The sequence below is a fragment of the Artemia franciscana genome, chromosome 2, assembly GCF_032884065.1.
Source record: "Artemia franciscana chromosome 2, ASM3288406v1, whole genome shotgun sequence".
NCBI lineage: Eukaryota > Metazoa > Arthropoda > Branchiopoda > Anostraca > Artemiidae > Artemia > Artemia franciscana.
The window spans coordinates 56,034,721-56,047,528 of record NC_088864.1 but is presented as its reverse complement, the minus strand read 5'-3'; the positions used below and the strand labels follow the sequence as shown (position 1 = coordinate 56,047,528).

The window sequence follows — 12,808 nt, the reverse complement described above, 5'->3', positions numbered from 1 at the left end:
GCCTTTTTAAATAACAAAAAACATTGGAGGGCAACTACGCCCCCTCTAATATCCCTTTTTTCTCAAAATCGGTCGATCAAAATTTTGATGAAGCCATTTAGCCAAAAAAATTAAAATTAATATGTAAATTTCGTTTTAACTATTCATGTACGGTAAGCCAAAAATAACAACCTGCATTAATTCAAAAACGTTCAGAAATTAAATAAAAAAAAAACAACAAGTTTTTTCAACTGAAAGTAAGATGCAACATTAAAGGGGTTCCTCCCCCCTCAATATCTCGCTCTTTACGCTAAAGTATTTTTGGTAATTTCAAAAGAGCTATTCATTCTAATTAAACGTCCTTTATGATTCAGGATCAGGGGTAATTTTTAAAGAATTGGAAGAAATTTCAAACTTTAGTGTAAAGAGTTAGGTATTGACGAGAGGGCGAACACCCTTATATACGTAACAAAAATGTATGAATATGGAAGTTCGTTACTTAAGTTAATTTTCAAGCTACCTATAACTATTATTAATAAAAACGTTCGTAAATAAAGTAAAAAGTTCTATTGGCATTTTTAAGTAACCAAAACATTGGAGGGCAACTAGGTCTCCTCCTCCAATCTTTTTTCTCAAAATCGTCCGATCAAAATTTTGAGAAAGCCATTAAGCCAAAAAAAGTAAAATTAATAAACAATTTGTTTTTTAATCATTCAACTACGGTGAGCCAAAATCAAAACCTCCATTAATTCGAAAACATTCAGAAGTTAAATACAAAAAACGTAAAGTGCCCCGCTCTTTACGCTAAAGTTTGACTTTTTATCACAGCTCTACTTTTTAAAACAATAAAAAGCTTTAGCGTAAAGGGCGGGGCATTGAGGAGGGGACAGCCCCATTCATATACGAAATAAGTTCTGTTCGTGTTAAATTGTGATGTCGCTCCTTACTTTCAGTTAAAAAATTGTTTTTTTTTATTTAATCGCGCAAAGACACGGGGATTTGAATGAAACACCTATAGAATGTGCTAAGTTTAAGAACATAGACTACAAATTTCAATTTGACAAACGATTTCAGGACTACAACACCCGTGCCACTAATGCAAAGGCTTTAGTCTATATAATTGGAAAGCAGAGTTATAAAGACCAAATTCAACCTCCCCCCCCAACACGATCGTAGGTATATTCATCATGTACCTCTATTGGCCACTTGATTAAGAAAATTTCGCTAGCAGAATGTATTTAGTACTAATGCTATACTGCTACCCCTACTACAGTAGTTCTATCGTGACTACTTTTGCAACAACTGAGCCTACTACTATTTCTCCTATAAAAGAAAGGCTGAGATTTTTACTTCTTTTATGGCACCTCTTTCGAGGCGTGGTCATTCTGGGAATACCCCTAATTTATTAAACATTGAAAATTATTTATATTAAAAATAAATTTAAAAATTAATAATTTAATGTGGCGTAACCTACTACTATTAAAAAAGTTAATGCTATTATTAGAACTAGTTATAGTACATGACCACTCCTACTAGAGGACTAGTTGCGGTGGTACTTTTATCATGAATACTCTTTCTGTGACCGCTACTCCTTCTTCAGTGACTTTTCCCACCACAACTATTCCTACCTTCATTAGTGCCACCCCTGTCCCTGGGTCCTGCGTTCTTTCGTTTCCTTTGATGCAAAGTAAGACATTCAGACCTTAAAAAAAACAAATTCGAATATAATATTTTTTAATACCTTATTTGAATAATATTGGCAAGATTTGAGTGCAATTTTTATTTGAAGTAGTTGTTATTAATTCAATAGTAATTTTAAGAAGTAGTAATTATTAATTAGAAGTAGTAATTGAAATGTAATTTTTATTTGAAATAGTTGTTATTAATTGAAGTAATAATTTTACGAAGTAGTAGTTATTAATTTGAAGTTGTAATCGAAGTGTAATTTTTATTTGAAGTATTTGTTATTAATTGAAATGTAATTTTACGAAGTAGTAGTTATTAATTTGAAGTAGTAATTGAAGTGTAATTTTTATTTGAAATAATTGTTATTAATTGAAGTACTAATTTTACGAAGCAGTAGTTATTAATTTGAAGTAGTAATTGAAGCGTAATTTTCATTTGAAGTAGTTGTTATTAATTGAAGTAGTAATTTTACGAAGTAGTAGTAATTAATTTTAAGCTATAATTGAAGTGTAATTTTTATTTGAAGTAGTTGTTATTAATTGAAGCAGAAATTTTACGAAGTAGTAGTTATTAATTTGAAGTAGTAATTGAAGTGTAATTTTATTTCAAGTAGTTGTTATTAACTTTGATTGTTAAACCACTTCTGTCATATTTTCTGGGGGAATATGAGGAAGTTTGTGCGTAACAAAAATGGTAAGTTTAGTGCCGATATATTATATACAGTAAATCCTTCTGAGTTTTCTCCTCAATGTTTGTCTTTGGGGTAAATTTGGCAGAACAAACATATTGGCAAAGAAACATTCTACACAGCAGTTCATTAATCACTTGCCAGGGTCCCCTGGGACTCTTTGCCCGGGATTTAGTCCTGCTGGAAAGATTTCAGGATCAAGTTATAGTACCCCAAAGCATCAATATACACTGTCAAATTTAATATTATGTCTGACAGTTTGTCTCTGGAGATCTACAACGTGATTGGTAATTTTGTTTTTCGAAGAAAAAAATCTAGTAGGATGGCAAAAACTCTTTAGGAATTGGATTTTTTAAGTAGTCAATTATTTTGGCAAATAATTCACAGCAAAGCACAGTCTAAATCTAGGGCTCCCAACCTTTTACAATTCTACCTGTATATATATATATATATTTTTATATACATCTTTTTTTTATATAATTTTTTATATATATTTTTTTATATATATTTTTATATATATTTTTATATATTTATTTTTTTTCTTTCATAGGCATGAATTTTGGGGGTGATACCTGACGCGGGGATGCCATGGATATTCTGTGGTAGCCACAACACTGTGCTGGGTAGAGAATTTAAAGTGGCGAAACCCTATATAGGCCAGTGTATTCTCCTGATGAGCCCTTGTGTTGGGTTGTTGCCTCTGAATTATTTGTCTTTATTATTTTTTCTATTGTTTGGTAAATGGCGACTTATACTTATTGACGACATGACTGCCTGTCCATGGATTATTCTTTATGGTTGATTGTGTATGGCTATGCTGTTTGACCTATGTGATTGTATGGATGAGTAGGGTTAAGGCCTCATTCAAATGCTGGTCTATATTAATCACTAATTTAGAAAAACATTCTTCCTTTTCTCCTTCTGTCTCTCTCTTCTTTTTTTTGTGTGTGTTTGTGCTGTTGCATTGGTGATTTCTCTTTTCATGATATATATATATATATATATATATATATATATATATATATATATATATATATATATATATATATATATATATATATATATATATATATATATATATATATATATATATATATATATATATATATATATATATATAATATATATATATATATATATATATATATATATATATATATATATATATATATATATATATATATATATATATATATATATATATTACAACCAGAAGAAACATATGGCAATCATCTTTGAGGAAATAGAGTAAGGGAAAAACTTCCGAAACTTCCATCAAAATAAGGTACTCAATTGCAATATAATGAAGTGAAGCATTTGGGAGAGTAGAAAGCCCAAGCAAAGCAACGGCCATCAAAATACCTGCGAAATGCTCTTGTTTGTTAAATGAAGATCACAGAAAGCGTGTTTTTTTGTCTAGTATTTTATCTTTGTGTTGGTGTGGTGGTGTGTTGGTTTGTGTTGGTGTGGGAGTGCACTTTGTACACTTTGTCCTGAAAAACTACCTAAATTTATCAATCTATTGATTTGATTTTGCGTAGAAAAATTTTAGAACCAGGAGAATTGCTATAGACTATAGAAATCCCTAGAAAAACCAGATAACTTTGCTTGGGATGACGTAAAATTACGCCATATAAGGGCCAAAGCTCAAACATTATCCCTCGAATCGTTCAGTCCTTTCTGGTTCGTTTCTTTAGTATTTAATGCTTAATTGATTAAGACAAAAATATTATTTATAAGCTGCCCAGTTCATGATGTTAACGTGTACGGTCGGAAGAAATTTGGAATCAAATTTTGGTAGCTCAAAGCTTCAATATACACTGTCAATATACACTGTCAATACACTGTCAATACAATATACACTGTCAATACACTGTCAATACAATATACACTGTCAACACACTGTCAATATTCATCCAATAGCCAAAGTTCTAAAGTGATGAAACAACGAGCTTGGCCCTCTTGTTCTTACAATACCAAAAATGAGAAAAAATCCCTTAAGTTGATTATGAGTTGGTATTGCCAGTGGTGTCAATTGGGCGAGCACTAGGTTTTTTGCCCCGACTCCTCAGATTTTGAGACCTTCCTTTTTTGAGCGTATTTTCATTGTAAAGTTTTCGTAGTTGTTTTCATTGAATGAATTGAAAAAAGCAACGAATTAGTCCCCTGTCGATATCGCAAAATATGTTTGCCCTAAATTTACGGGAATAGAAATTGGATACGATCCTTTTTCAATTCCAAAGACTAAATCCCGATTTACCTTTGTCTTAAGCATTAAATTAACCCACACAATGCAGCACATTCTTGTCAAACACTTCTTGATTCTAAATATATAAGTTTCATCAAGTTTTTACCCATCAAAAGTTACAAGCCTGAGAAAATTTGCCTTATTTTAGAAAATAGGGGAAACACCCCCTAAAAGTCAAAGAGTCAAAAAGTCTAAAAGCCTAAAAGTCAAATCACACCATGAGGTTCAGCGTATGAGAGAACGCTACTGTAGAAGTTTCAAGCTCCTATCTACAAAAATGTGGAATTTTCTATTTTTTACCAGAAAACAGGTCACGGATGCGTGTCTATTTGTTTGTTTTTTTTTGTTATTTTTTTTCTTTTCCCCAGGTTGATCGTATCGACCAAGTGGTCCTACAATGTCGCGAGAGGACTCATCCTAACGGTAATGAAAAGTTCTAGTGGCCTTTTTAAGTGACCAAAAAACTGGAGGGCACTTAGGCCCCCTCCCACACTCATTTTTTACCAAAGTTACTGAATCAAAATTTTTAGATAGCCATTTTGTTGAGCATGGTCAAAAAACCTAGTAATTATGTCTTTGGGGACGACTGGCTCCCCCACATTCCCCGGGGGAGGGGCTGCAAGTTACAAACTTTGACCATTGCTTACATAAAGTAATGGTTATTGGGACGTGTAGAAACGATTTCAGGGGGACTTTTTCACGTTAAAGGAGGGTCGGGGGAGGGGGTTACGTAGGAGGATTGTTCCATGGAAGAATTCATCATGAGGGAAGAAAATTTCCATTAAGGGGTCGTTAGATTTTCTAGCATTATTTAAAAGAAAAATGAGCAAATAAATAAAAAAAAAAGTTTTTTCTAGTTAAGTATGGACCAGCATTAGAACCTAAAACAAACAGAAATTGTTACGTATATAAGGGGGTTCACAATAACTCACTCTTTACGCTAAAGTATTTCTAGCAAGTACAACTATTTATTCTACGGCGTTTGTGATTCGGGGGTCATTCTTAAAGAATTGGGACCAAGTTGAAGCTTTAGTGTAAAGAGCGAGGTATTGACGAGGGAATATACAAATATACAAATATAGAATTTTGTTACGTAAGTTACTTCGTAAGTTACGTATATTTATTAGTAATAAAAACCTTTGTAAAAAAATTAAAAGTTCTAGTTGCCTTTTTAAGTAGCCGAACATTGAAGTGCAGCTAGGCCTCCTCCCCCACCTTTTAAAAAATCAAAATCATCCGGTCTAAATTATGAGAAAACTATTTAGCAAAAAAATAAATTAATATGCAAGTTTCGTTTTAATTGTTCATGTGCGGTGAGCCAAAATCAAAACATGCATTAATTCAAAACGTTGAGAAATTAAATAAAAAAACAAGTTTTTTAACTGCAAGTAAGGAGCGAAATTAAAACTTAAAACGAATAGAAATTATTCCGTTTATAAAAGGGGTTGTCATCTCCTCAACGCCTCGCTCTTTACGCTAAAGTTTTTTATTTTCTTAAAAAGTAGAGTTGTGAGAAAGAGTCAAACTTTAGCGTAAAGAGTGAGGCGTTGAGGAGGTGACAACCCCTTTCATACACGAATAATTTCTGTTCGTTTTAATGTCGCTCCTTACTTGCAGTTAAAAAACTTGTATTTTTTTTATTTAATTTCGAAAAAGACCTATGTTTCGATTACCAATTCCCTCAACTACGAAATATAAGTAACTGATTTTGTAGTTTCATTCAAGTTTCAGAGGTCCGCAGCTTTTCCTGTTAGATGCTCCGCCCATCCAGTAAGAACATCCTCTTTACTTCGTAACCTGTTACTGGAATAGTTAGTCCGTCCAGAGAACGCTTTGACACAAGTGGAAGATCTGATTACGGGTAATTTTCGTGGAAGGAAAAATTCAGTTCCTTTACAGACCTTGTAGGTGGAGTCTAGAATGTTTAATTGTGATTTTAAATATGTGTTTCGATTGTTAAGATGTTAAATACTGCGCTACCTGGGGGGGTTAAAAACGTGAGGCTGAACCTAGGGAACAATGAAACTGGTAACGAAAGAACAAATTTCAATGTGGTTCTGGAGAAACCCCCAGATGAAGGTTCAGACTCTGATGATAGTTTATATAGTGGGCATCGTGATTCAGGAGTAGTTAGTGAGCACCAAAGTGAGAATATTCCAAGTTATTCAGATATCGTACCTGAAGTATTTGAGAGGAAGGAGATAATTCCAAAAGAAGAAAAATTAATTGCTCAAAAGGATTCAAGATTAGAAAGATTTAAGGCCGAAAAGCAGAAAGAAGATGCGAAAAAAGCAACAATAAGACAACATTACTATCCAGAAGGCGGCTGGGGATGGGCCATTGTCATCGCAACATTCATTAGTCAGTTTTTGGTGGAAGGGGTTACGGTGCTAGTCGGATTATTATTATTTTGTCATTTGCCTCCAAAATTAGACAAGAATAGATCTCCAGAATTAAAAGGTTGGTTTTTTAAGATACCTGAAATATATTGTACATAGAAAAAAACAAAACAAAAAGAGAGTATTACGCCCAAACATGATTTTCCTGAGAAGTAAATTGAATTAAAGAAAATGTAAAAAAAAGCTGCGAGATCTATTGCCAAACATTTATTTAAGTCTTACAAACAGGGGAGAGTGGAAGTAGAGACCTGGACAAAGGTTAAGGAGGGACTACATTAAAGGGAGCTTTGAAAAATTTTGAAAACTACTTACAATTCTAGATACTTACTTATATTTTCCTGAAAGTCAATTTAACGGTCATATGTCAATTCTAAGACTTGTTCAACCTGTCTTGGTCAATTTGAGAATTACAGCTGCTCAAACCGTTTACCAAAACTCTTAGAAAATAATAGGTCTCCCCGTTCGTCTGCGAGTCCAGGGGACTTGTCTTTCATGTGTCAATCCTAAAACACGTAGTCCACCTGAGACTCTAACCGGGCAAGCCTATTAGGCTTAGGTCTCTTGTTCGCCTGTGATTCCTTTTGTATACAAGTCCAGTCGACATTATTCGTCACGAGTCAAACAAAAAAATCTCGATCATCCCTTAGTTCTACGGCGATCTACCTTAGTTCTACCCTAGGATGGATGTATGGAGGATAAACTATCCATCAACAAGTGAAAATGACATAATTTTTATACAATCCTGAAAAAAGGCTTATGCCATCTTTGCCTCTCACTCAGACTATCTGTCTTTGTTTTCAATTGGCCAATGGCTTGATGACAACTTGATTTTAGTCCAGAATTTCTTAGAGTTTTCTGAAATTATGGTCATGAAGCTTAAGGTCATAGCTTAAGGTCATGAACATTAAGCTAGATTTAAAATACCTCCCAGGACCCTCATCAAAATAAAGATTCGTTCCTAAGAATTTCTTTCGCGCACCACAGCAACATTCTAAGTAAGCTTAAAGTTACTTTTCTGCATCTTTGCAATAATTTGCATACAGCTTTTCTAACTTTAACTTATTATCATCTTCCTAACACAGTCACATCTGAATTCTTTTTATTCCAACTGTAATGTCTAATTTTAACCCTATAATAGCGATTCATATTCTATGGAACATGATGCCAGAATCAGCCTGAAAATGCAACTCAAATGGCCTCTATTATAACAATATTAAAATTTTTGCCTCTCTTAAATTCTATTACTTTAACTTATTTAGGCTTTGACTAATTAGAGCCTATTTGCTTTTTCTGAATGATCTTATTGTCCTTGTAAGTTTTTCTCTCTTTTTCACTTACTCTCTAAATGACATCTTTGTCTTACCACCACTCCTTTGTAGACCAAACAGATTTGTCGGGATTAGCGCGTAGATCTAGTTTTTGCTTAATTCTTTACGAATCAAATTCAGAAGAAGTTTTTTTTTCAACTGATTTAGTAGCAACATCAAAACTTAGAATGAATATAAATTATTCCGTATGTAAGGGGGGGGGGCTCGGATACTGAATAAGTTCTGTTCGTGTTAAGTTTAAATGTTACAACTAATTTTATTGAATAAAACTTCTTTTTCTTTAAAAAGTTTTTTCAACTGAAAGTAAGTGGCAACATCAAAACTTAAACGAATAGAAATCATTCCGTATATAGGCTAAGAGGAGCCTCGGATACTGAAAATGTTCTGTTCTTTTTAAGTTCAAATGTTACTCCTAATTTTCTATTGAAAAAATTCTCCACGTGGAAAATCCCCCTCTATAGAACCCCCTTCCCCATTCAAAAAATAATTCCCTGTATTTCCCAAATAACAAATAATATAGCTGAACAATGAATAAATTGCGTAACCTACAGTCCTTTTCCCGAGGGACTATCGAGGATCGTCATGCTATCCCCAAAGACATTGTTACTGGGCTTTTCAACTATGCCGAATCAAATGGCTATCTTAAAATTTTAACCAGATGCGTTTGTAAAAAAGGATCATAGGAGGGGAGGGGGTAGCTTCTCTTCAATTTTTTTGGTCATTTAAAAAGAGAACTAGAAATTTTGATTTCCCTTTGAATGAAACCCTAACGATCTTCTAGTACCATTGTTTTGATACGATCATCCTTAGAAAAAAAGCAAATAATGTACACGTGTCCTTAATCTTTCTTTCGGCAAAACAAAAACACAAAATTTCACATTTTTGTAGATAGGAGCTTGAAACCTCTGACCCTTTTTAAAAAAAAATCCGCTGAATTTGCTCAGACTCGTGGCTTTTGATGGGTAATATTATTATACTTAGCTCTTCCAATAATATATTTGCCCGTTATGGGAAAACTGGGGATTCTTGTTTTATTTACACTTGCTTACTGTTGCTTGCTTACACAAATTTGTTCAGTTAATCCTTACTTTTGGGAATTTTACAACTAATTTTATTGAATAAAACTTCTTTTTTCTTTAAAAAGTTTTTTCAACTGAAAGTAAGTGGCAACATCAAAACTTAAACGAATAGAAATCATTCCGTATATAGGCTAAGAGGAGCCTCGGATACTGAAAATGTTCTGTTCTTTTTAAGTTCAAATGTTACTCCTAATTTTCTATTGAAAAAATTCTCCACGTGGAAAATCCCCCTCTATAGAACCCCCTTCCCCATTCAAAAAATAATTCCCTGTATTTCCCAAATAACAAATAATATAGCTGAACAATGAATAAATTGCGTAACCTACAGTCCTTTTCCCGAGGGACTATCGAGGATCGTCATGCTATCCCCAAAGACATTGTTACTGGGCTTTTCAACTATGCCGAATCAAATGGCTATCTTAAAATTTTAACCAGATGCGTTTGTAAAAAAGGATCATAGGAGGGGAGGGGGTAGCTTCTCTTCAATTTTTTTGGTTATTTAAAAAGAGAACTAGAAATTTTGATTTCCCTTTGAATTGAACCCTCCCGATCTTCTAGTACCATTGTTTTGATACGATCATCCTTAGAAAAAAAAGCAAATAATGTACACGTGTCCTTAATCTTTCTTTCGGCAAAACAAAAACACAAAATTTCACATTTTTGTAGATAGGAGCTTGAAACCTCTGACCCTTTTTTCAAAAATCCGTCGAATTTGCTCAGACTCGTGGCTTTTGATGGGTAATATTATTATACTTAGCTCTTCCAATAATATATTTGCCCGTTATGGGAAAACTGGGGATTCTTGTTTTATTTGCACTTTGTTGCTTGCTTACACAAATTTGTTCAGTTAATCCTTACTTTTGGGAATTTTAAACATGGTAGTCGGCAATTTGTTTAATCGTTTAAATATGGGGTCGGGGTAGTACTTTTCAACTGTTTTTTTTAGTGATAACTTGAAATTGATTTCTTTAAATTGTTTGACAAACAAGCAAAGTTAATACGACAATCATTATTAATAAGTGATTGAAATTAATAAGGATTTAAGTGCCTACTCATCAATAGTAACTCAAAAACATAGATCACTTCAATTTTATTTCGACCTTGTAAAAGAATGTAATAAACAAAGCAAACCTAGATAGAAATGGTCGAAGTTTTACGAGACTACATTTTTTAGTATCCTAAGCTGTATCCAGTAAATCAGCGATTATGTTTCCCCTAAGGGCTAAACAGTTTAAATGAAGGGTTCTAATATTTTTTCCAGGGCTACACTTCCTTACATCTTACATTACGCCTTTGCGCTTCTTTTAAGGTACCTCCTTGCGTACTGACTAAGCATATGGGTAGGAGTTAATTTCGGGATGGGCACATTGGAGACTACGGTAAAAACCTTGAGATCCTAGGGGGGAATTCAAAAGCTTCAACCCTGCACAGGGCTCGTTTTGGTCTAAAAGATTTTTGCCTTTCATATATATTGCAAATCATATTAGGCAACTATGTAGAAATAATTTATAAGAGCGTATTTGGTTTCCCTTTTAAGCCCCTTCCTCCCCCAGGAAGAAGATTCTGGTCTTAAGCTTTAGAAAAAATTTGCTAATGAGCTTTGTAACCCCAGTATATATTCTTTATTCCTAACAGTGTAATCAGTACCTTGTTTATTTTTCTTAGCTCTGTTGATCTTGGCGCTTATTGCATCGTAAATGTAAGGCTGTTTTTTTTTTATTGACAAATCTATACGTTTCTTGTTGCATGATTATGTTTAGATAGGAAGTTAATCCATCTAAATATAGGCAATTTGCTTTCATTTCGTTACGATATTTATCTTTAGACGTTTACCGACAAAAGTTGTTTGCTTATAAGCGGCACTGCTGAGGAATTCCTGAAATCCCTCATTTCAACTGAAGTTATATATATATATATATATATATATATATATATATATATATATATATATATATATATATATATATATATATATATATATATATATATATATATCTATATATATAAAAATAAGTTGTCTGTGTGTGGATCTGTGGATGGATCAGGTGACGTCATGGAAAAAACTAAAAAAGGGCAAAAACTACAAAAAAACTAAAAACTAATAAAAAAATAAAAAGGCTAAAAAACTAAAAAAACTAAAAAAAACTAAAAAAAGGTAAAAAACTAAAAAAAACTAAAAACTAAAAAAAAACTAAAAAAAAGGAAAAAACTGAAAAATAGAAGAGAAAAAGAAAACTAATAAAATTTTAGGCTAAAAAAGGTAAAAAACTAAAAACTAAAAAAAAAAACTGAAAAAACTAAAAAAAGGCAAAAACTACAAAAAAACTAAAAACTAATAAAAAAAATAAAAAGGCTAAAAAACTAAAAAAACTAAAAAAACTAAAAAAAGGTAAAAAAAACTAAAAACTAAAAAAAAACTAAAAAAAAGGAAAAAACTGAAAAATAGAAGAGAAAAAGAAAACTAATAAAATTAAGAATAAAAATAAAAAAAAAATAAAAAAGATAAAAACTAAAAAAAAAAGTAAAAAGAAAAAACGAAAAAAAACTAAAAAAGCTAAAAAAAAAAAGGTAAAAACCAATAAAAAACTAAAAAGAAAAAAGAAAAAAAACTAAAAAAAATTTTCATCTAAAAAACTAAAAAAACCAAAAAAGGTAAGAACTAAAAAAGAAAAAAATAAATGACGACACTCAAAGAGAAAGCGACCGGGACAAAAGGAATGTTCGATTAGCAATCAACAAAGCACCGGGACACGGAGTATAAATGACGACCAGGACATAAGTAAAAAAAAAAACTAAAAAAACTAAAAAGAAGGTAAAAACTACAAAAAAACTAAAAAGAAAAAAAAACCCTAAAAACTAATAAAAAACTAAAAAATCTAAAAATCTAAATAAACTAAAAAAGAAAAAAAAGAAAAAAGGAAAAAAATAAAGGAGAAAAACAAAACTAAAAAACGAATGTATATACAGACCGGGACACCGGGATACAAATGACGACCGGGACACAGGGAATATAAATGACCATACATAAGCCATAATGATCAGGACATAAGTAAAAAATATAAATGACGACCGGGACACAGGGACACAACTACAACGGGGACGCCGGGGGGCACAGGGGGATATAAATGACGACCGGGACACCGGGACAGGGAATGGTCGATTAGCAATCACCATCAACAAAGCTCAAGGGCAATCATTAGAATCATGAGGTATAGATCTGAATACGGATTGTTTTCCCATGGACCATTATATGTTGCATGTTCAAGAGTCGGTAAACGTGACAATCTATTTATGTGCACAGACAATGGGACAGCAAAGAATGTTGTATATTCGCAAGTTTTACGTAGTTAAAAACATATATATAACATATCTATCTATATTCACAGGTGGGACATAGGGAC

At 32.5% G+C, this 12,808-nt stretch overlaps 1 protein-coding gene across 3 annotated transcripts in view; it reads left to right on the top strand.

The window, feature by feature from the left end:
* LOC136043800 (monocarboxylate transporter 12-like) overlaps positions 1–12,808 on the top strand; it is a 257,201-nt gene that overhangs the window by 171,740 nt on the left and 72,653 nt on the right. Inside the window, exon 1 of one of the 3 annotated variants that reach the window (XM_065728718.1) lies at positions 6,273–7,061. The exons of the other annotated variants lie outside the window; for them this stretch is intronic. Coding sequence (XP_065584790.1) covers positions 6,563–7,061 — 499 coding nt within the window. The 5' untranslated portion in view covers positions 6,273–6,562. Of the gene's footprint in view, positions 1–6,272; positions 7,062–12,808 lie in introns of those variants that run through there. 3 annotated transcript variants of the gene reach the window in all.